At 46.3% G+C, this 24,205-nt stretch overlaps 2 protein-coding genes across 2 annotated transcripts in view; both read left to right on the forward strand.

The window, feature by feature from the left end:
* The window catches only part of APCDD1 (APC down-regulated 1), a 30,172-nt gene extending 11,965 nt beyond the window's left edge, over nt 1-18,207 (forward strand). Inside the window, exons 3-5 of the mRNA XM_081096662.1 lie at nt 1,642-2,173; nt 14,507-14,828; nt 16,224-18,207. Coding sequence (XP_080952788.1) covers nt 1,642-2,173; nt 14,507-14,828; nt 16,224-16,681 — 1,312 coding nt within the window. The 3' untranslated portion in view covers nt 16,682-18,207. The remainder of the gene's footprint in view (nt 1-1,641; nt 2,174-14,506; nt 14,829-16,223) is intronic.
* Nucleotides 16,665-24,205, forward strand: part of NAPG (NSF attachment protein gamma) — a 37,396-nt gene continuing 29,855 nt past the window's right edge. The window contains exons 1-2 of the mRNA XM_081096664.1: nt 16,665-17,296; nt 23,373-23,478. The gene's annotated coding sequence lies outside the window, so the exon portion shown is untranslated. The remainder of the gene's footprint in view (nt 17,297-23,372; nt 23,479-24,205) is intronic.

A 24,205-nucleotide genomic window follows, 5' to 3' on the forward strand; every position in this document is an offset into this window, starting at 1 on the left:
TATACAAATAATAACTGTGTGCCAAGTATTATTCTAGATTTTGTGTTTACCACAGTGAACACAATAAACATGGTCCCTGTCTTCAGGAGTTTTACAAATAAACACACAAAGAAGTACTATGATGAGGGGGGGGGAAAAAACAACAGGTGCTACAGGAGACTACCAGGGGCCCTATTTTAGGACAGGGTGGGGTCAGAAAAGGTTAGCAAAGAAGAGGACTCTTGAGCTAAGATGTGGTTGCTATGCAAAGACTAGGGGAGGGGCTTTCCATCTGGAAGAACCAGCAAAGCCTGGGTGGAGAAACCCCTGGTGCAGAGCCCTGTGGCTGGGGTGTATACACCAAGGAGAACAGCTCCAAAAGAGGCTGCCCAGGAGGGCGGGTTCAGCTCCCAGGGCACCTCGAAGCCAGGGCTCCTCTGTGAGTTTAGCTTTTAATCTAAGAGAATGAAAAGTCATGGATATGTTTTCAACAAGGGCCATGCTTCAGACATGAGTCAGCTCTGGCACTCTGGCTGCCGTGTGGCACTTGGATGGTAGAAAGCATCACTTGGGGATGACCAATGAAAAGACTTGCAACAGTTCCCGCTAGAGATGAAGGAGGCGTAGGTTAAGGATGGCGGTGGGGCGGACAGAGAGGTGGATAGACTTGACATGTGCTGAACTCCAGAGGCCAAATCAGCAGATTATCAGTGCTTAAATAAAATATTAAAAGTAAGTGATCTTCTTAGCTCAGCCTCGAGGGATGTTAATCGCAGCTCACATTTAACTTCTCTTTCTATGGGTGAGAAACATACCTAGGTTAAAACCTTCTGAGCCGTTTGTGCTCCTGTTGACCCAGTCCAAGTATTTCTGGCCTAGGAATCTAGCATCTATCTCCTGCTACAGCTAAATACATTTTGTTGTCAACCGCGCAAAACAAAAGGAACTTTTATTACTTTTGTTATGTTAGCTTTATTTTACTAATTGCCTCTTTATTTTTCTAGGTGGGGGGGGGATTGATTTTGACTGGCTGGGAGGGTGGATTTCTGATTGCCTTTAAGTGACGCCTCCCCAAGAGGAGATTTAATTTCAGGACAATGGACATCTAGCCCCTGCCTGCTGTAGACAAGCTCCATGAAGCAGAAGTTGTCGGGAAACCAGGCATTTCTGAACTCGCATAGGGAACTTCTTTTATCAGCCAGAAATATACTATTTTTCCTTCTTCCTACCAGTGAGGGAGACATTTCGCTGTCAGTTAGGCCCATGGGTGAAACTGCTGATGGCAGGTTTCTGCCCTCCTGGCTTGTTCACAAAGTGAAACAGAGGCTTTCTGCTGTAGAGCGATTAGACGCATAGCACTGGGGCTGGACTGCTCTGGGCCACCCTGGGGCTCAGGTGCTGGCTGGTTATGGGACCCTGGCCCTGCTTCTTAATCTCTTGTGCCTCTGTTTCCCCATCTGTAAAATATGGGCAATAATAATACCTACCTAACTCATAGGTTATTGTGAGGATTCTGTGAACTGGTACGTATACAGGACTTAGAATAGTGTAAGCATTTTGTTATTATTACTGTAACACTATAATGAATCTTAACACTATAATCACTCTCCACCTCGTGCCTTTGGGCTTAAATAAAGTCTTTCTTTCTCTTTTCTTCTTCAGCTGTGAGGTGAGGTCGGGCCCAGAGTTCATCACAAGGTCTTACAGATTCTACCACAATAACACCTTCAAGGCCTACCAGTTCTACTATGGCGGCAACCGCTGCACCAGCCCCACCTACACGCTCATCATCCGAGGCAAGATCCGCCTGCGCCAGGCCTCCTGGATCATCCGCGGGGGCACGGAGGCCGACTACCAGCTGCACAGCGTGCAGGTCATCTCCCACACGGAGGCGGTGGCCGAGAGGCTCAGCCAGCTGGTGAACCGCACGTGCCCCGGCTTCGTCCCCGCCGGAGGGGCCTGGGTGCAGGACGTGCCCTACGACCTGCTGCAGGAGGAGGACGGCTGCGAGTGCACCAGGGCCGTGAACTTCGCCATGCACGAGCTGCAGCTCCTCCGCGTGGAGAAGCAGTACCTGCAGCACCACCTGGACCGCCTGGTGGAGGAGCTCTTCCTGGGCGACATCCACACCGATGCAGCCCAGAGGACGTTCTACCGGCCGTCCAGCTACCAGCCCCCCCTGCAGAACGCGAAGGTACCCCGATGCTGACTACCTCAGGGCCCTGCAGTGAAGTAAAATGAGGGACCTAAAGGCATGTTGTGTCCCTGGGGTCGGAGGGACCCCATGACAGAGAGAGAGAGAGCTGAGTCACGAGGGAGGTAATGGCCGGAGGTGAGAGGAGTCTTGGAGGACTTCTGGGACAGGGACCCATAGCCAGCGTCAGGAGACCTGCGACAGCCACCAATGTGCCCTGTGATCTGGGGCGTCGGTTTTCGTATTTGATGTGGGTGGTGGTTCTAGGGTTGGGGGTGTGGTAGGGTCTTGGGTGGTTGTCCTAGAAAACTCCTGAGGCTCCTCTCAACTCGAATACTCTAGGAAATGTCCTCTTGGGATGGGTGGTTAATAAAGGAAAGCATGATGGGAACCTGGGAAAGACAGAGGAGCACAGCAGCGAGCCCAGCCCTGGGGGCGGCAGGAGGCTCCTGGGAGCAGCTTCAGTGCCGTTTGCATTGGGCTGTAGACCCCATGAAGATCTCCGCCCACATGACTGCTTTCCAGACTTCACCGCGACCCTCTGAGGCAGACCTTAGCACCCTCATAGGCAGAAGAGGCAGCTAAGGTTCAAGGGTTTAGCCTCCTGCCCTAGGTCACCCAGTTAGTTTCAGGGGAACTTGAACCCAAACCTCTTTCTCCAGACCCCACCCTTGACTAAATTATAGGTAAAGTTACTGGCATCAAAAGGGAGGATGGGGGTCGGGGTAGGGGCAGGAAACGATGAAAACCTTACGATGTTCTTTTCTTGAATGATAGTCCAATAATTCTGTATGGAATTCACAGAGCGCTTTCTTCCCAGGGGCTCAGAATTCATAGAGCTCGAGTGTCTCCACTGCAGAAGTTGGGGATGCTCCAGGCAGGGAGGGCGTGCGGGGCTCTGATCACGGAGGGCCAGGGCGGCAGGCAGTTTTCTCTAGATCAGCAGTTCTAATTGCAGGGCCTTCTTTGACTTACGTTTGGCAGTTTATTCATTTTTTAAAAAACTCTTTTTTTCTTCGTAGTCCTTTGAGCTCATTCATGACGAGTGGAGAGATCACAGAATCCTTCCCCTGCCAAAACCACTCAGTGTTGTCTTTTCAGCTGTGCTGTTGTGAGCTCCTGTGCTGGAAGTCACCCTTATCATAATGGTGGGAAATCTGAGAAGCCCAGTTGGCGGAGGCTGCTTCCTCTGGACGCTGGTCAGGGCTGGTTTTATGTGTGAGGTGAGGCCAACTGGGGCCTGGGGGCTTCAGACCCAGTGCTCCCCGGGCTCTGCACCCCCAGGGAGCGCACCAGCATGGCGCAGGATGCCTCGGGGTAGTTCCAGTGGAGAGCAGGAGCCAGGTCCACGAAGTGCCAGAGGCACTGAGGCAGAAAAGGTGAGTTAGGGCAGCGAGCAAGAAGGCACCGTCATGCCCACTTCCAGACATCCTCTTGGGATGGGCGAGGTGAGGGAGGGTTCCACCCACTGGTGCAAAGGCACAGGAGGAGAATCTCCCACAGAGTGGCACCTGGGTGAGGGCCTGGTTTGGGGGGAAACGGAGGAGGAATGAGCTTCCAGTCCCGTCATGGGACCTTTCTAGTTGGTAGCATTATCCAGAGTCTGTGCAGCTAAATAGCACTTTTGTTGAAATCTTTGGTGTGTGACAGCAGCCGGGAAAGGGGATTTTCATACATAAATTTGTCTTCCTCTGAGTACAGTCTAGCTGACTTTTAAATTATCTCTGGTGATGGGAGGTAAGAATGTCATGAATAAAAATGGTCCACAGATAATTCAGAAAACTGTGAGCCAAGAACACCAGCCCCTGCCTCTCCCTGAACCTTTAGGGAGATCAGCTAAGCCAGCAGAGTCCTTTTCATTCCTGCGCACCCTGCAGGGGAGACACTGTGAGCAGCAAAACAGCCACAACTCAGGGGCAGTGAGGCAAGGGGCTGAGGAAGGAGGAAGGAGGCTGAGTTGCTCAAGGAGCTAGGGTACAGCCCAGAGCTGCCTGGGTGGATTCAGGACCTCTGTCTCCAACTCTGTACCTGACCTTGGGCTGGTCATTTGCACACACTCAGGTTACCATTCCATTTTCTCACCTGCAGATGCCTACATAGGCTCTTTGATCTCTTAAGTTCTTTTTAGGACTCCAAGAAAAGAAATATTAATATAACTTTTGTATTCTTACCCCTCTTTCTTCTCCCTCAAACTTACTATAGTCTTTCTGTTGGCATGGCTCTTTCAAAACCTAAAAGGTAAAAATCAGTATTCCTAAGACTTGTAGCTGCAGATGATTCTCTCTCACTCCCTGCCCTGGTTCTGGAGGCAGGGGTTCTCCGGGTTGGCATCTCACTAAATAGAGCCTGGTTGTTGGAAAAGCAAAGGCATATGGTTGTGGCTCTGGGAGGAAAAGTGTCCTGAAAGTGAGTTACTGACATTGGCATGAAGAATTAAGATGAGAGTTGTAAGGCTGACCATCTCAGAATTTTTATAAACAAAAAATGTTAAGGAGGTTTTTTTTTGTTTTGTTTTGTTTTGTTTTGTTCCCTCATTCAAGAAATATTAAGGGTGGAAAGAACCTTGGATCTTCAATATTATCCAAGATGTACTGCTAAGTAAAAAAGAAAAAAAAGGTACAGAATAGCATGAAAAGTATTATACCATTGCTCACCTGGTGTGGCTCAGTGGCTGAGCATCGACCTATGAACCGGGAGGTCACAGTTCCATTCCCGGTCAGGGCACATGCCCGAGTGGCGGGCTTGATCCGCAGTATTGAGGCAGCCTATCAGTGATTCTCTCCCATCACTGATGTTTCTATCTCTCTCTCCCTCTCCCTTCCTCTCTGAAAGCAATAAAAAAAATATTTTTTAAAAAATATATGATACCACTGTGTAAAACTAATCACAAAAGAAGATAAGCTCCCAAAGGAATCCGTGTTCTGGAAGGGCGCTTAGGAAAGGTAAGGAGAGTGAGGAGCTGGGACAGTCAGAGACTTGCCACTGTGTGCCCTTTGGTACCTTTTAAAATCTGTGCCTTGATCTTAAATGACCTGAATCCTGTTAGCACACAAAATCAAAATACATTTAAAAAAGTGAGGACTCCAAGGCTCAGAGTGCTGTGGCCACAGATGACGATGGCGGCAGGGCTGGGAGGAGGATGCGGGCAGGCGTCCAGGGCCCAGCGTGTGCTCTCCACCGCCCGGACTGCCAACTGGGGGAGGGGTCCCTCGAAGACCAGGCCCAGAGGCCCTTGTGGCTCTGGGAGCTGAAAGGGCTCCTTCTTCTCTTGTTGTCCCTGGCATTGTACGTCTTGGCCTGCAGCGTGCAGCAGAGTCTTCAGGAAGTTTTTAGATCCTTCCCCAGGACAGCTTTGAGAAGGAATCAATGGACTTGGCCCTTGGTGCCTTTCCAGACACCAAATGCAACGCCCCAGGTGCTCCCTGCCCGCTGGGTCTGCGGGAAGGAGCGGAGGCGCATCCGGAAAGACCACACGCACCCCCCCTCTTTGAACTCCTTGCCTTCCCTAATTGCTGGTCCATGGAGACCTGGCTGAAATTAGTTTAAATGCTAAATTGAGTTTGAAACCACTAGTCTCAGCCCCTCTGGAAACGGGACACCACGTAAAAATAGAAACTTTAAATCATCTTGTTTTTCTAAGCTTTATACAGCTTTGCTGTGAGGTTCAGAGTCCTTTGGCAAATAAATGATGTTTGAAGAAAATCAGGTGTGGGGGGAGGATTCTTTCAGGATGAAATTGCTACTCTTCATCTGAAAAAGTCAGGGCCACCTAAAATAACCCTGAGCAAAGATGCTCTGCCTGAACTGAGTTTAACATCCAAGCAGCCTCTACCTAGAATCTTGTGCAGTTGAAGGGTTAGGGAGGTGCATTTTGCCCCGTGGTAGAATCAAAGAGTAATTAAAAACAAGCGATTGCTGCGGTCCCTGGCAGTGCCAAGCCTCGGTATCAGACTTGTTAGCAAATGGAATTGGTCTTTCTCCAAAATCCTGCATGACTTAGGCTCAGGGTCGTAAATCAAAGGGTTTGTCAGAAAACCAGACAACTTCCCCAAGCTATGTACCTTAAATAATTTGCCCCAGCACGCTCACAGCAGTGGGACTGCACGCTGGAGGGAGAAAGCACCCAATGTTTTCAGGAGTAGCTGGGCACTATGAATGAAGAAGGCATTCCTTGTGCACTTCCTTGAATTCTAGAGAAACCTCTAGAGCAGTGGTTCTCAACCTTCTGGCCCTTTAAATACAGTTCCTCATGTTGTGACCCAACCATAAAATTATTTTCGTTGCTACTTCATAACTGTCATGTTGCCACTGTTATGAATCGTCATGTAAATATCTGACATGCAGGATGGTCTTAGGCGACCCCTGTGAAAGGGTCGTTCGACCGCCAAAGGGGTCGCGATCCACAGGTTGAGAACCGCTGCTCTAGACTGTGAACGAACAAGCTTCTGTTTCTGAGGAATCTTGCCTTTCGAAGTCTTTTCAGAGTGTGTGAAAAATACAGAGGAACGCGAGACTTTCTGATATCTGTGACATCAGAGCGAGTTTGGATCAGGTGGCCAGGGGCAGCGGACTTCTCAGCCCAGCTCCAAGAGACTGGTCTGCAGCAGAAAGGGGGCTCTCCCTAGGCATGTGCTTGGTGTGGCTCCAGGTGGGAGGGTAAGAGCAGAAGGTGCCAGATGCTCACAGGAGAATTTGCGTCCCCTCTCTTTCTGCCAGTGTGGGGGAAAGGAGAGGGGTTTCAGAGGGGTTGGGGGGTGGGAGAGGTGGTAGATGACAAGACCAGGAGGTTTAGGGTGTCAGACCTACAAGGGTTTCAGAGTCATCCTTAATGTCGGAGGGGCTGGGTGTTTTAACTGTCAGGCAGCCAGTGTTGCATGTTACATGAAATTGAGGTTGAATGATGGGGTCTTGACTCTGAAGGGCTTGCTCGTGTGGACATGTTATGTGGGCCAGCTATGAAGTGGCATATGATTGTTGCACTGCACAGATGCTCACATATGCATTTATTGCAGAAACAGTCTCTTTATATTTCTTGATTCCGCAGTATTTCAGCAGCTAAACAGACAGGCAAAGTTGCTTTATTTAAGGAATTAGCAGATCAGGAAATACTTGTTGTCAGGGACGATGCAAGTGGTAAACATTTCATCCCTTAAAAGGCAAGAAAGCTGAGAGGCAGAGTGAAAGCCTGAGCAAGCAGGAAGTCAGCCATTCAGAAAGTGGGTATTAAGGGCCTACTGTGTGGGAGAACTAGCCACACACTGTGGGGAGAGAGGAGAAATGGGCCAGACTGTGGGGCCACTGCATTTACAGCAAATTTAATTATTAAAATGAGTCTGTTTTAATATATATATATTTTTAATATATTTTATTGATTTTTTTTTACAGAGAGGAGGGGAGAGGGATAGAGAGTTAGAAACATCGATGAGAGAGAAACATCCATCAGCTGCCTCTTGCACGCCCCCTACTGGGGATGTGCCTGCAACCAAGGTACATGCCCTTGACCGAAATAGAACCTGTGACCCTTGAGTCCGAAGGCGAACGCTCTATCCGCTGAGCCAAACCAGTTAGGGCTGTTTTAATATTTAAATCAATTTAAATTAATAGAAAAAAAAAACAAGTAAAACATGAATAAAATTTTTTCTTCTGAACCCATTTTAAAGCTATTTCTATTAAAGAACCGGTTTATTATGGTTCTTTTTTAGGTAGCTGTTGAGTCTATACATAGTGTATATGCATAGGAATGGTGGAGGCAAAATTATCTTTTGTGATTTTCTGATTTCTTGTAAAATAAGAATCTAACTTCTTAGATTCTAAACTTCTTAGGAAAGCCATATCTGGAAATGTGGTGTTGCTCCCCAGGACAGACAGACTGCCTGTTCCCAGCGGTGGCCCTTCCAGCTACAGTTAAAGAGACCCAACATGTATGGCCATGGTTATTAACCCTGCTTCTTTCAGAGTGTAGAGTCATCATGATCACCTCAGGGGTCAAAATGTGCCTGAGACCATAAACTCTCAGGATCCCACATCTGAAGAGCATCCCAAGAGGTGCCCCACCAGGCCGGTCCGCTGTCATTATTTGTGATAACGCTGCCTTATTCTATTCATATTTTTAAAGACCCAGTGATATGTTTCTGTCAATCACTCAGTCCAGAACCTTTTTCATATGCACTGCATGCTCCTCGATGTCATGGGAAATGTGAAAAAGAGAGAGCACGTTGATCTTGGCCTTAGAGATCGTATAATGAAATGGAGAAAATCTGGGAAGGATATATGTGTAGAAACTAAATCAAATAGATGTAATCAAAGTCATGCGAATTGCAGTGGTAAAAAACGTTTTCAACATCAACCACTGGCCATGGCGGGCTTCTTCCTGAGAAGCATTAATGTGTTTTTTATCCCAGGGAACAAAACTCTGTGAAAGGGACTTTTCATCATCTATTCCCATTTCTCCTCCTCCTTGACCTAAACGTTTAGCCCAAGAAATGCTTTATTCAGCCTGCTTCTCTAGTTGATCTATTCACAACAAAATCATATCAAGTAATTTCTTCCATTCTGGGAAGATGCTGGAAACAAGTGGGTACTGTACTGTCAGCAAATGTTGACGCACCAACTCTCCAGAAATAAATGCTGGCAGGGAATGGGAGCAAGCCTGGAGCATCCCTATCAGCCATCGGCCCGAGAAGACCTTTTCCAGGGACGGAGACATGTGCTCTGTTATTCAGCCTCAGAGGCAGCCGGGGGCCGGGGAGTGGCTCTCAGCAAGCCCCAAGACCAAATGATGTTCCATTTTCTCCTTTTGGCTTATAAAGTCATCTGAGCCACATTAGTCTCTCTCTCTCTCTGCCTTGGTGGACTCATCTTTAAAGCATTCCCATGGCCTCTTTGGGAGGTTGTAAAGCTGAAGGAGACGATGTACTTGAACTTCCTCAGAATCAAATGCCCCGTCCAGGCAGGCTGCAGTTATTTCATGCGTGACCAGGGCGCTGGGCAGGAACCCGAAAGGAGAGTGGGGAAAACCCCACTCTTCCCCGAGAACATTGCTCACTTATAAAGTTTAAGGTTGATTTTTCACTTTTAGATTGAGCTTGGTTCCTCCCCCTCTCCCCCCTAAGAGATTCATTGTATAAGGTTCTTTTTCTCCCCTTCCCCTTTGGAATTAAAGCTTTTAATAGTTGGTGTAAAGAATAGCTACAAGGAAACACGTTCTGGTCTCTGCTTTAATCTTCAGAGCTTCTGTGTACAGAAACACTGGCTTTAAAATAGCCCTGTCTGAGCTTCAGGGGAAGGGAGTGATGTGGAAGCCCCATCGGAAAGCCTGGGCCAGTAAGCTCTCACAGGAGAGGCATTTGTTAGAACATGGTCCAATAAAAGAGAGTAACTTCATAAAGCAGACGATATTTCATAGCACAGATTACTCTCCATGTTGAAAAAGCCTTCCCTTTTATTAATCTTGAAAGGCTACTATTTAAAAAAGCATCTGAAACACTAGAGCCCAATGCAATATATAGGCTTTAACTTCTGCTTCCCTTTGCTGTTCCTGTAGGTATTTTGGTTTTTATTCAATCCAAGGAATGAAGAGCACAAATTAAGTTTTTTAAAAATCTGTCTACAAAACAGAGAGGTGTTTCCTCTATCCAACTGTGGCTAAGCGGTCCCTTTGTTGACAGTAACCACAGAGGGGCCAAAAGTTCACCCTTGTTTATGACATCTTTCATTTCTTAATGTCAGCTAAAGAGTTATTTTAAAATGTAACTAGTCAACTAAAAAAAATAATCCTATTGAAAATGGGCAAGGGGCTTGAATAGACATTTCTTCAAAGAAGGTACACAAATAGCTTCTAAGCATATGAAAATATGCTCAACATCAGTCATTATTAGGGAAATGTAAATCAAAACTACAATGGGATATCTCCTTATACCCACTAGAGCGGCTATTAGAAAAAAATGACAATTGTTTGTGAGAATGGAGAGAAATTAGAACCCTGTTTCATGGCCGGGGGAAATGGTGCAGCTGTTATGGAAAACAGTATGGTAGTCCTCAGAAGGCTCAACATAGAAGTACCATATGCTCGAGCAATTCCACTTCCGGGTTTATGTTCAAAAGAATGAAAAGCAGGGTTTCGAATAGATTGTATATCCATGTTCATAGTATTAGTATTTATAATAGCCCCAAATTAAAAGCAACCCAGGTGTCTACCAACAGATGAATGGATAAACAAAATGTGGTCTATTCATGCAATGGGATACTATTCAGCCCTAAAAAGGAAGGGCATTCTGACATATGCTACAACATGGACGAACCGTGAGGGCATTGTGCTTAGTGAAAGAAGCCAATCATAAAAAGGACAAATGTTGTGTTATCTCACTTATATGAGGTACCTAGAGTAGTCAAAGTCATAGAGACAGAAAGCAGAATGGTGCTCGTCGAGGCCTGGTTGGGGGCAGGAATGGGGAGTTACTGTTTAATGGATGCTGAGTTTCAGTTTCGGAAGATGAAAAAGTCCTAGAGATAGATGGTGTTGGTGTGGCACAACAGTGTGAATGTACCTTGTACCATTGAACCGCACACATAAAATGGTTAAGATGGTAGGTTTTACATTATGTTTATTTTACCACAATAATAATAATAAAAAAATAGTGTAGGAATTTGGCAAGACCAATAATATCCAAGGGTCCCCCACTCCCTCCCTAAATCCTCACAGACCCAGCTGATGCATGGATGGATGGATGGATGGATGGACGGACAGATGGATGGATGGCAAGCTTCCCCCAAACTACATGATCTGCTTTTCTCTGCTAAGAAACACTTTAGCTCAAGACCCGTGCCCCGTTGTTTTAAAAGCACCACGTGAACACACCAGATGCTACCGTGCTGGGTGTGGCACCTTCCTAGAACAGCTTGGGCCTGGTAGCTGTGCCCAGCTCCCCTGACTAGACCTGTTCCTTTTCTGCTCTGCGAAGTCCCTGGGCAGCTCCTGAGTTGATCATTGGTGCTGGAGGAAACAAAGAGACTGAGGCTCACGCCTTCTTAGAATGACCAGAAATGAAGTGGTCACCATTGATGTTTTTAAATTCCCAAATGACAGGTAGCAAAGCAAGTGTGGGCCATGGGAGGAAGGGGAGGTGGAGGCGGGGTTGGCGTAGAAGTAAACAGGCCGTTTAGGGTCTGCCCGGGGAGCAGGAGGAGGAGCGGTTAGTGAGCTGCCAGCTGCTGAGCTGCCAGCGGAGTGGCACGGAGCTCTCCGTGGGGAGCTGTGCTACTCGGGTCCTTTCTCTCTCCAAGGCCGCCTCCTGCAGAGCTCGGTGTCCTTGTTAACAGGCCTCGGCACCAGGACACCCCTCTCCTGCCCGTGAAATCTCAGAGATCTGAATCTGAGCACGGGCTGGGCTTATTCAGACCACGAGGGGCCGGGGTAGGGGAGCAGGGACAATAGGTGGGGTTTGATACAGGCGCTGATCATGATGAGCTTTGCTAGCGATTCAGAGGCTACTTCCTGGTGCGGCAGCTAATAAGATGGTACCCTTAATTCATACTAACTTCCCACCTCAGAAGTAGAGTATCAGAACGTTTTTGGTGTGTGGTTTTTTTTTTTCCTTTTAGGAACTTTCACCTCCTGGCAGTTTACTAAGAAAATACATACATAGTGGCAAAGTTACTGAACTTGGTGATGCTTCCTTTTAACAAAATGTGTGTCTTATTCGCCCTAACATGCATTTGAAAGATAGTGGCACATACAGTGTGGCTCATGCCATTTAGTTTCCCTGGGAAGGCCGTGCATGTGTGCGATTCCACCCCCTGGCCCGCCACTCTGAGAAACTCCTCACAGTGGCCTGGGAGCACCGAGGAGGAACCACCTTAATCTGCTGCTCATTTCTTGCAGCGGCTACGCAAGTAAGTATAAGGACCCCTGTTTTACAAGTGATGACTTTGAGGCCTAAAGAGATAAATAACGTGCCCCATGTCACCAGCTGCTAAGAGATAGTCGCTGCTGGGAGCTTGGGCCTGGCAAAGGGCCCTCGGGACCACCTGGAACTGTCTCTTTCTGTGCAGTTCACGGCCCAGTGGGCTGTGTGCAGGTTTCAGACAGCATCGCGCTGCTGACCACAGCTGCCGAGCAGCTTCTCCCGTGAGCCCTAGCGCCCTTTGTAGGAAACCATAGGCCCGCAAAGGCACGGGGACGCAGGACAGCCTTCATCTCACTCTGCGGCTGTCCCTTTGATCTTATGGTCCACAAGATGCAAACCGTGTTAGCGGAGGAACCCTTCTAGCCCACGAATCACAGCTGTAGCTCATCTAATGAGCACAGCAACCAGTGCGTGAGCGCTGAGCTCTCCTGGGAGGAGGTAGAGGCTGGCAGCCGGAAGGCCCTCTCCTCACTGCTCTCCGCTCTCTGAGACGGCTGAGCGTTTTCTGAGCAGCAGCCACAGCTACGTCACACGAGTCAGTGCTGGGGATGAAAAGGGCTTTGAGCTTTGTTTTCTGATTTGAGAAAAACAATTGCATGCCTGCCAGAGTGCCCGCCTGCCAGAGTGCCCGCCTGCCAGAGTGCCCGCCTGCCAGCAAGCTGCTGCACCTCATGGACCCCTGGGCAAGGGAGCGCAAGCCTGGGGCCATGTGTGTCCGTAGGCTGTCCACCAGAAAGCTGACCCTCAGCTGGCACCGCCACCATAGCATGATGAGAATTGAGTCCTGCTTCTAGCATGGCCAGTGCCTGTTGGCCCAGCTGGCTTTACAGCTCCCTATGTGGGAGGGAGAAGAGCAGAGGGATAGAGGTCCCCACACCCAGGGGAAGCAGGCTTGCAGGCATCTGCGACATAGGGCAAGCAGCTGGACCATGCAGGAATAGTCAGGAACCAGCCTTTTATGTACCCTCTGAGCCCTCTGACCACCAGCATCTATGTGGCTGACAGTGTCTGGCCACCCTACTACGAGGTTTTCTAGCCACAAACCTGTTCCAGGCCTGTGTGAGTGTTACAAAGCAGACTCAGCAAGAGGGGAGCCCCAGCTAGCTCACACTCATTAAATGGCTTAAAGCTCTAAAGCAGGAGGCATAATGAGAGCCCATAAACCTTCCAAACCCGAAGCCGGCAGACGCAAATGGATGAAGGTGTGTCTGCCGCCTTCTGAGGCTCTGCTCTGCGCTCCTCAGGCCCCCTCCTTCATCCCTGCTTTACTGGACAGCTCCCTGTCTCATCCACAGCAGTCGGATGCTGTCCTTTAAAGACCAAAAACAAAAAACAAAACGTTTGTGTGTCTTGTCTTCTAATTGCTTTTAATGAAAAATATCTAATTTTGGTAAAATGCACATAACATAAAATTGACCATCTTAGCCATTTTTAAGTATACAGTTTAGTGGCATTAAGTACATTCATATTATTTTGCAACCATCACCATCATTCATCCACAGAACTTTTTCCTCTTTCCAATTGAAACTCCGTGTTCATTAAACACTAGCTCCCCATCCCCTCTCCCCCAGCCTCTGAACCACTATTCTTCTTCCTCTCCCTATGAATTTGACTACTCCAGGCCCCTCACGTAAGTGGAATCACACAGTATTTGTCCTTTAGTGTCTGGCTTATTTCACTTAGCATAACACCCTCAAGGTTCATCCATGTTGTAGCAGGTGTCAGAATTCCATTCGCTTTTTAAAATTGAATAGTGTTTCATGGTATGGGTAGACCACATTTTGTTAATCCACTTATCTCTCAATGTACATTGGGTCGTTTCCATGTTTTAGCTATTGTGAATAATAGCTATGAACAGGGTGAAAAATACCTCTTTGAGACCCTGGGTTAAACTCTGTTGGGTCTAAATCAGAAGTGTGATTACTGGATCATAAAGTAATTCTTTTCCATAGTGGCTGCAACATTTTACATTCCCGCCAGCAGTGTGTGCACAGGAGTTCCAATTTCTCCATACCCTTATCGACACTGTTATTTTCTGGGGTGGGTTTTTTTTTTTTTTTATAGTAGCCATCCTAATGGATATGAGGTGATACAAATCCTTCTTTTTGAAAGAGTGTCTAGCACATGCATTCTGAAGATGTAATGGGATTCTAAAGAGAGACTGTATCTCTTTATGAATATTTAGGTGAGCTTCTAATGTCAGCCAAACACGTGTGCACTTGTGAGTATGCACACACCACATGCACACACATACACACCACCTGTGCCTGGTAGCATGGCTCCAGGTGCTTCGTGGGTACCCAGGTCACACAAGTCCTGGTGCTCAGGGGATTCACCCGCCCCACTGCGGTGATCGCCATTGCCGGAAGCACGAGCACACTGCGCTCTCCTAAGTCAGGTCTCTCCTGTGTTTGTCTCTTGGCTGCAGAACCACGACCATGCCTGCATCGCCTGTCGAATCATCCACCGGTCAGATGAGCACCACCCTCCCCTCCTGCCCCCCAAGGCTGACCTGACCGTGGGCCTGCATGGCGAGTGGGTGAGCCAGCGCTGTGAGGTGCGGCCCGAGGTCCTCTTCCTCACGCGCCACTTCATCTTCCACGACAACAATAACACCTGGGAAGGGCATTACTACCACTACTCGGACCCCGTCTGCAAGCATCCCACCTTCACCATCTACGCCAAGGGCCGCTACAGCCGCGGCGTGCACTCCTCCAGGGTCATGGGGGGAACGGAGTTTGTGTTCAAAGGTAGGTCTTCTGCCTGAAAGCCCAGCAAAACAGCCCAATGCGTGAGGGAGAGGGAGCGGTTTTGTGACTTTCGTTTAGGCAGCTAACCCGAGGGAGAGGTCCTCTTTTCTGCTAGAGATGTTGGAGAAGAGATTAGGAAACGCTTTCTGCCCCAAGGCCAGCATTTACAACAGCCTCTGAGCCTTCTCTGCCAGCCAGGGTGGGGCCGGGGAGCCCACACCCTGTACACGGTGCCAGGTGTGGCCCAGGAGGATGCTACTCAGAGTGAAGTCTCAAGTCTGCGCATTTCCTTTCTTATGTGCAGCTCCTGGCATATTCTGAGCTACCCCTGTGATAACATCACCCTCACTGCATGCACCGTGCTTTTAGTGAGCGATAAAAAGCAGGTGTGAGTGACACGTCAGGGGCTCGGAGCTGTCATTTCCAACGCCGGGCTTGTCCTGCGCGAGGAAATTGTCACGTGCTTGAAGATGGGAGGCTTAGAATACATAATGAGCGAGGAAGGTGAGGAATGAGGGTCACTGGGCTGTTATCAGGAAGAGAGTCTTTTGGGCTCTATGTCTAGATTTTTTTAAAGCTTATACACCTTTGTAAGATGGTGTCAGCCCTGTCCTGGCGAAGAGGGACGGCCTGGACCCGGGGGATGACCGCTCCCAGGATAGCGTTCCATTGGTCAGTCTATTTACTCTAAAGTATTTCTGAAGACCCAGATAAGTCCTAGGGCGTCTCAGCCCTCCTCTTAAGAAAGGAAGATTTGCTCCAAGGAGAATGGACCTTTCTTTGGTAGCTGTAGCCAAGAGAATGGACACATGTGTCTGATTCTATCCAAAAACTCTCTTGGTGTATAGAATGCAGTCCCCTGGAAGGGTCTTCAAAAGAGGTCCTCTTATCAGTTCCAGGATTTGTATTTAATGTATTTATTCATTTTTCTTGTTTGTAGCCTAATTTATTTTAGTTGCCCAATCTATGGGCCAGTATTAATTTGCAAGACTTCTAACTAGTATAGGTATTTGATACCAAATATGTTTAAAAACCTTAAAATCTTTTCATTAAAAAAAAAATCCAGTTTCATTGAATATTTTGTCAATCCCAAAGAGTCAGTGTCACCAAAGACAATTGCGATCCATTGCAATCTGGGCGCAGCCTGTGTACGCCCAGTGTAGGCCACTTTGACCGACATACACGTGGAGTGATTGTCATCCAGAGCAGCACGTTGCTCTTTCCACCTGAGGGTGCTTTGACGCGGGCCGTGGTCAGGTGGGTGGGCATCAGGGTTGGTTCTAGGGCAGAAGGCCTGTGGGGATGCAGTGCTGCGGGCAGGTGCTCCGTGGGCTTTCTGCACGCACCGCACGCTCACTCCCCGAGAGTCACGGAGCTGTCCTCTCCCCTTTGCAGTGAATCACATGAAGGTCACCCCCATGGATGCGGCCACGGCCTCGCTCCTCAACGTCTTCAATGGGAATGAATGTGGGGCCGAGGGCTCCTGGCAGGTGGGCGTCCAGCAGGATGTGACGCACACCAATGGCTGCGTGGCCCTGGGAATCAAGCTACCTCACACGGAATACGAGATCTTCAAAATGGAGCAGGACGCCCGCGGCCGCTACCTGCTGTTCAATGGCCAGAGGCCCAGCGACGGGTCCAGTCCCGACAGGCCCGAGAAGAGAGCCACGTCCTACCAGATGCCCTTAGTCCAGTGCGCGTCCTCCGTGTCCCGGCCCGAGGACTTCTCCTTCTCCGAGGACCACAGGGCCCAGCAGTACAGGAGCCGGGCGCCTGGGAGGAGCGCCTGTCCCCGGCGGCTTGCTGCGCTTGCCTGCCTTTTGACTCTACTGCACTGGAATAGCCTCAGATAGAAATGTTTTCCAAGTTCTATTTGATCCACACCAGGGCTCCTTGCAATTGGCAGTTTTTTTCCCTTAGTAAAAGCGAGGACGCTGCTGCCGATGCACTTGAGTGCCCGAGAACTGTCCTGCCCTTTCTCCTCGCCTCGCCCCCTCCCAGCCTGAGTCATGAGCAGCTCTGTTTGAAGTTCCTGCTTTGAACTCTGTCCAGCCGGGGCCCTGGCCTGGGCGCCTTCACAGTAGTAATTGCACTTTAAGACCGCAGAGCGTTTGGTGGAGGGAGCAGGGGCGAGCGAGGCCCGCTTCTGTTCTTCCTCGTAATTATGCTCCGGTTTCTGAGGTGAACTTAGAAGGAGTGAATAGCGAGCTACAGCTTTTCATTGTGGTTGCTTCCTGTCCTCCTTTGAAGGTGTTTCCTCTCGGCGTTTTACAGCCTGGAATCCGGCAGAGGGTTGTTGGTTTGGGACTGCAAACCAGACACGTTTTATTAATAAAGAAGAGACTTGGGTGTACATAGCAAAAGACCCACGATTTACCTTAACCACCTTGACAGCCTTGATGCAAAAAAGGAGAGCATCCAAACTTTCTGATGTTGAGTGGAAAAGTACCTGTAATTAAAGTTTCAAAGTAATTTAAACTATTGTTGTTTTAGCTCGCTGGGAACAGAGATGGTGGCCAGACGCTGTTTTCTGGGCGGTTGGGGAATGCTGGGTGCTGTCCTACCTGCTAAGGAGACAAGGGCAGCCGGGCAAATACGGAAAGCGGTCCTGTTACCAGGCAGGAACGTGGGCTGGCTCCTGTGTTAAATGCCACATAAATGATAGCGTGCCCCTGGTCCCACCGTTTCCCCTTCCTGGGACCCTCGTCTTGGCTCAGGCTGTGTCTATCAGGGGTGAGCAGACGGTGCTTCGCTCTGGCATGTCTGCTGCCTCCGAAGATGAGCAACAGAGACCACACAGGTGTTCGAGGGCCGGGCGGGTCAAGGAGATGCCGTGGGAGCTTCCGAAGCGGGGGCTCCATCAGGCCCTTGACACGAGTGAAACCGGGACTTGGTGTACAGGCTCCTTACCAGGGACATGCCAGCTTGACTCAGCTTCTGTCCTGCCATTACTTTGGCTCTGTCACTGCCAAGTGTTGCGTCACCTGGTACAGACTGCGAGCTGCTTTCTCACAGGCCAGGGGAGGGTGCAGGAATCCTGTCTGCCCGTTCCTTTGCATTGTCACAAACGGTGCTATCTGAACACCCCGTGTGATTGCCAGTAGAGACTGGTGGAGGGAAATGATGAGTAACTGAAATCCTGGATGTGGCTAAAGGTGAACATGGCAACCACGATCGAGGTCAAGAGTCATACTTGTATTTAAGAAATAAATTTATGAAATGCTATAGCATTCGCTGTGGTGTTAAGTTACAAGGATGGCATGGAGTGCCAAAGTGCTTTATCTCTAGGTTATATTTTAAGTTGTGGTGCATACAAAGGGGGTTTATTCCAATGAAAGTACTAACTTAATATCTGCCAAGTTTAATAAACAAAGATGTCAAAAATACCCCCAGAAGATAGTTTACCTGTGGATCTATTTAATTAATACTAATGCTATCTTTAAAGGATATAATAAAATTATGTGAAATCTATGCTCACTGCCCAAGAATACCTCAGTGCTTTACTATAAAAGTGGTATATTTATAGGCACTTAATTCACAGCTTAGACTTACCTATTCAAACTTTAAAAAAGTACATTACATATGTATGTACACACAAATATGTACACACACATATACATAAACCCAAATATATAAGTAGTAACATGTATACAATGTAATATATAATTTAGGGATAACAAGAAATTCATGCGATCATATCACTTCCTAATGCAGAGAATGATCAATATGTTTTATTCCCAAATTAGTGACACAATTAGACTTACACCTGTTGCTTATTTTATCACCCACATATATCACATCTTATCTTGTTTTATGTCAGTCATGTTAATACAAATAAGTATCTTTAAAAGTAAGCCCCATGTATCCCATGAAGACCTTCCCAAGTTTTCCCATCATCTTGAAGAAATCTAACTTCAGAAGTCATTCAGGCTTAAGAGTCAGAAATTTTAACTTATGACCAAGATGCTATCTCTGAGAAAAGTATGACTGAGTCCAGAATATTCTACAGCAAGCTTAAAATACTCCAGAGTATGTACTCTGGTGCTGGGAAGTCTACTCCTAAGTTAGTAGTAGGTAGTTCTACTTGCAAATACTAGGTTTGGGAAGTATAGTGAGTAGTGAAAAGGTGGATGCTCTAGACTTCACTGGCTTGCTGGGACTGTACAACACAAGTAGCAATTGACTATAACAGGATATTAATTATATTCTAATATAGATCATTCATAAGTGCAATTTCTTTATGAAAAAGTTTCCATCATTTTTGTTTGTATACAATTTGCAAAACTAAAGCAGAATTAATATGCACAAGTCTTCAAAGATTGCCAGGGTAAATTATTTATAAGTTACGTTGAAAAAACTAATCAGCCACAACTGGGCCTTCACATGGCATTATCTTTTTTTAATAAACATATTTGATGCCAGCCTTCCACTGCCTGAAACTATACTAGTAAACTTTTTTTAATGAGTTGAATTTAAGGAAGCACTACATACTAGTATACTAGAAGAGAAAAACGTTCTATTAGTTTGAATTTCAGTATTCCCCCAAGCCAGGACCAGTACCTTGGTGAGAGCTGGAATAGAATGTGAGTGTGTGCAGATGGCATCCCTGAGGACTCAGAGCTTCAGAGAACCGTGAGTGGTCCAGCTGCATAACCCACTGACCTGTCTTGCCAATCTCTACGCTGGCTTTAACTGGGCACAACTCAAAAAGGAAAAGCTCATATTCATTCTATTCCCCTGTGATAGCATTGACTGACACCCTGGGATGTCTTTCACCTATGGTATTATGGTATTTCTTCAAGGAATTGCTAAAAGATACAGGGCCATTCTATGATACTCATACCCATTTTATCTAGATGTTCCGTGGGTCTACAAATCTCCCCCTGGCATTTAGGGTAGCAATTGTAACAGAACCTTTGGCTTTTCCCAGGCTTTAGCTGCATAAGGCAAATGCATTTAACACTGTGTTCACCTTCTGGTCTGCAGAGACTTGTGTTCGGGCATTCCTGCCTTCCATAGTTCTCTATCCATTGTTTGGTGGACACAAGGTCACACAGAGGTGTTCTCTCTATATCCACACTGGAAAGGGCACCTCCAGGGAGGGGGGCACACGATGAGAAGGCCCGAGGATGAAAGTTCTTTGAGTAGTAGATGGATCCACTGGTTTGTAAGCATGAGCAGCACAAAAGGCCCCCAGGGTGTATATCCTGAGTGGGGTGCAACAATGGCTCTAACAGGTCTTTTCATAGACTGTTATGTGAAAACCCTGCTGTCATGAGCCTGTGTTCTCGCCACCAGCTTCCGAGTGGCAGACCACTCAATTGTACATCTTGGTGCCTATGCCACCCAAGGTGCAAGAGGATGAATGAGGGGGCAGCGTGGCAGGTGCAACTACTGGAGCAGACCAGACACCTTGGGCCCAGCACAGGAGGAGGGATCATCCCAGCCCAGGGGGATGGAGGATGGGGAAAAGGCAGTGGTGCAGCTACAGCACCCATCACCACAAACTCCGGTGACCTCCAGGAGATGGGGACCACTGGGGCTTCACTGTAGACCTGGAAGCCCTGGCCCTTCCCCAGGAGTTGCGGCTGCTCCCCAGCCTGGGCTGGTTCCAGGAAGTTGTGGGTGCTCCCATGACCTCCTCCCCTCCCAGTGGTCTCTAGGAGCACCATCAGTGACCCCAACCCCTTGACTCTGTCCACCCCATCCCCCAACCCCTGCGGGACTTCTACCTATTTTAAAATTAGATGATTATTATTTTTTTTGTTATTGGGTTGTAGACGTTTCTAATATATTTTGAATAGTAACCCCTTGTCAGATATAGAGTTATATGCAAACATGTTCTCCAATAAACTAAGGAGGTAAAAAACTTGCACCCTGAAAACTACAAAACACTGGTGAAAGAAATTAAAGAAGACACAAATAAATGGAAAGAGATCCCATGTTCATGGATTAGAAGAATTAATATTTTAAAATGTACAGATTCAATGCAATTCCTATTAAAATTTCAATGGCATGTTTTGCAGAAAGAGAAAACAATTCTAAAAATGTATGTGGGACCACAAAGGACCCTAAATAACTAAAGCTATCTTGAGAAATAAAAACAAAGCTGGAGGTACCATACTTTCTGATTTCAAAATATATTGCAAAGCCATGGTGATTAAAATAGTATGTTAAAAGCTAGTATGTTACAACACCTGGCATAGACCAATGAGACAGAATAGAGTCCAGACTTAAACCCACACTAATATAGTCAACTGTTCTCTGACAAGGGCACCGAAATACATAAGGATAGTCTCTTCAACTAAAGGTGTTGGGAAAACTGGATATCCACATAAAAAGAGAATAAAATTTGACCCTTGCACTATACACAAAAGTCAACTCAAAATGGATTAAAGGCTTATATATGGAGATCCAAAACTGTAAAACTCCTATCAAAAAGCATAGGTAAAAGGCTTCATGACATTAGTCTTGGCAATGATTTCTTGGCTAAGATTCCAAAAGCACAGGCAACAAAAGCAAAAAGAAACAAGTGGGATTATATTAAAACAAAAAGGCCTTTGCACAGCAAAGGAAGCAATAGCATGAAAGAGCAACCTATGGGGTGGGAGAACATACTGCAAACCATATCTAATAAGAGGTTAATATTCAAAACACATATAAGAAACTCTTGTGATTCAATACAAACTAACAAACAAAACCTCAAACGATCACAAAGGATTTGAATAGACCCTTCTCCAAAAAATTACATTTTATATTGTGTCTTTCTTGAAAAAAAATTTTTTTTTTTTGCCATGGAAACAACTGAATGATGTCACAGATGGACTGCATAAATATGGAAGCTGAGGCTTCACAAAACAGTTGGTCAAAGATGAGAAATAGCTCTGATTTCCAAATATAAATAATTTCAATAGCCAAGAAAGCCAAGTCTCTGGTACAATAAAATGCATTCTCTAAAGAATCTTCTTTGAATGTGTTCCAGCACAAATGTCTATCTACAATATTCATAGCAAACTCTAGCCAACCTCTGCATTTCCTTATTAGCTTGAAACTAAATGGCAGGAAACACCCAGGGCACCAATAATACTTCAGAATCTTGTGCCAGTTTCAAACCGAGTGGACTGTACTATGGAGCTAGTTTCTAAATTCTTTGAAAAATTCCATTGAAATCAGAGATAACAAACTTGAAAGGCAAGTCCTTTACTGAATCAATAAATAAAACATCAAAGTGATTATTGAGCCAAAGATCCAAAGAAGTCATGTGTAACTTTCAGCATAATAAAGTAGTGAATATGAATTCAAATGAGCAGCCTGATTTAATAAAACAAACAAACAAACAATACTATCTATTTCTGGAGCAACCATTCTCCTAGGGAATGATGTAGGCATTAACATCACTGTACTGTGCCCAATTGTTCTCTTGTGCCTGGTTTCTGAACATTTTTTCAGACCACAGAGGGCCAATAAATTCACTTTTCACTTTTAATTCACTTGAAGAACAGCAAGATGTTGGAGAGAATGGTGGTGCTAAAAATAATTTAAAAAATAATTGGAACTCTGGAAGCCCACAGTTCTGTGACAATATATAAATTTTAGGAAGAGAATGTAAAATCTCTTATCTTAGCTGACCCACCTAATGATTTGTAAGAAATCCAGAAAGACACAGATCTTGTTGAGGGAACTGCTTTCTCATTTTGCTGCTTCATCTGATCAAGTTGGGCAGAACTGTCATTTCCTACAGCCTTTCTAGGGTGCCTTGTGCTCCGTGCTTTAGCTTTCTTAAACGTGTGGTATGGGCTTTGGAGCAAACAGGCGTGTGTTTGAATTCCTGCTTGCCCACTCCCCTCTGGCCCCCTTTGGGGAAGTCCTTCAGCTTCTCTTTGCTCAATATCCCCACTTATGTAATGAGAACCATGACCTAGTAGAATAGAAGCTTTCATAACAGACCTGCATTTATCAGTGCCCTGGATTCACGGACTCCCCCATTTCCGCATGGAAATGTGCTGGCTGATGCCCATGACCTTGGTGCTTTCGCATCTCGCTCCCTGGAGTGTGAACCATCAGCAATGCATCCCATGTGAGGCTGTGAGCGATGCACAGTCCAGGCCCCACTCCAGACCTGCAGAATCAGGATCTGTGTTTCAATAAAACCTTTCTCTCTCTCTCTAGGTCATTCTTGTACACATTAAAGCTTGAAAGATGCCACCAACTGAGTTGTGTGCCTATTAAGTTGTTTTAACCCTCAGCCTTATTTATGTTGGCTGTTCTTTTTGTTGTCATTATAGAATTAATTTCAACGCTAATGTTAAAAAGGAGAAAACTAACAAATAAAGCAATTATTAAAAATGTTTCTAAAGAGCCTTTTCTCCATGAAATCCAAGTTGACTGTGTTGGAAAGATAACATAAAAGGTGATGAAAATATTGCTACTAAGCAAGGTATAAGTAAGAGAACTTAAGTTACTGGTTAGGACGGGACAAAAATGCAGAACGAATCTGAGCTCTAATGACTTCACAGCATCTCTATGTTCTTCCTTCTCCTTAAGAGAAACCAAACTTGGAAACTGCGGGCCGTGTTTATAAGTGAGATGTGTGCAAGAAGTTGGTGAACCAACAATGAAAGTTCCTGGTTCCTTATTAAAAGATTGATGGGTAAGTATATGTTTATATGTTTTTAATTAAAATATTAAAATTCATAAAATCTCCTCTAAGACCAAGGTTCATAATTTTAGTATTTAGGCTTTCTTCTATGTGAATTTATTGTTTCAGATATTATATTTAGGTCTTTGATGCATTTTTAATCAATTTTTGTACATGGGCCCTAGCTAGTTTTGCTCAGTGGATAGAGCGTCTGCCCGGGAGCTGAAGGGTCCCGGGTTCGATTCTGGTCAAGGGCACATTCCTCAATTGCATGCTCTATCCCTGGCCCTGGTCTGGGCGCATGTGGGAGGCAACCAATCGAAGTGTCTCTCTCATATTGATGTTTCCCTCTTTCTGTCTCTCCCACTTCCTTCCACTCTCTCTAAACATCAATGAAAAAATATCCTCAGATGAGAATTAACAACAACAACAAAATTTTGTACATGGGTAGTAAAGGGTAAACGGAGCCAAATATATGGTGACGGAAGATAATTTAACTTTAGATGGTAGGTACACAATATACAGGTTATAAATCCAAGTGTAAATAGAAATATACACTTGAAACCTATATAATCTTATTAACCAGTGTCATCCCAATAACTGTAATTTAAAAATAAATAAAATATTCAAGGTACATTTGGACCATCATCTATGATATTTTCACTTTAACTCACGATGGGTGTTAGTTGAACAGTTATTCCTTGTGGTGCAGGGTACCTTGTGCTACCCACCTTGCAGA

The sequence above is a fragment of the Myotis nattereri genome (assembly GCF_964212035.1).
Source record: "Myotis nattereri genome assembly, chromosome: 8".
Classification (NCBI taxonomy): domain Eukaryota; kingdom Metazoa; phylum Chordata; class Mammalia; order Chiroptera; family Vespertilionidae; genus Myotis; species Myotis nattereri.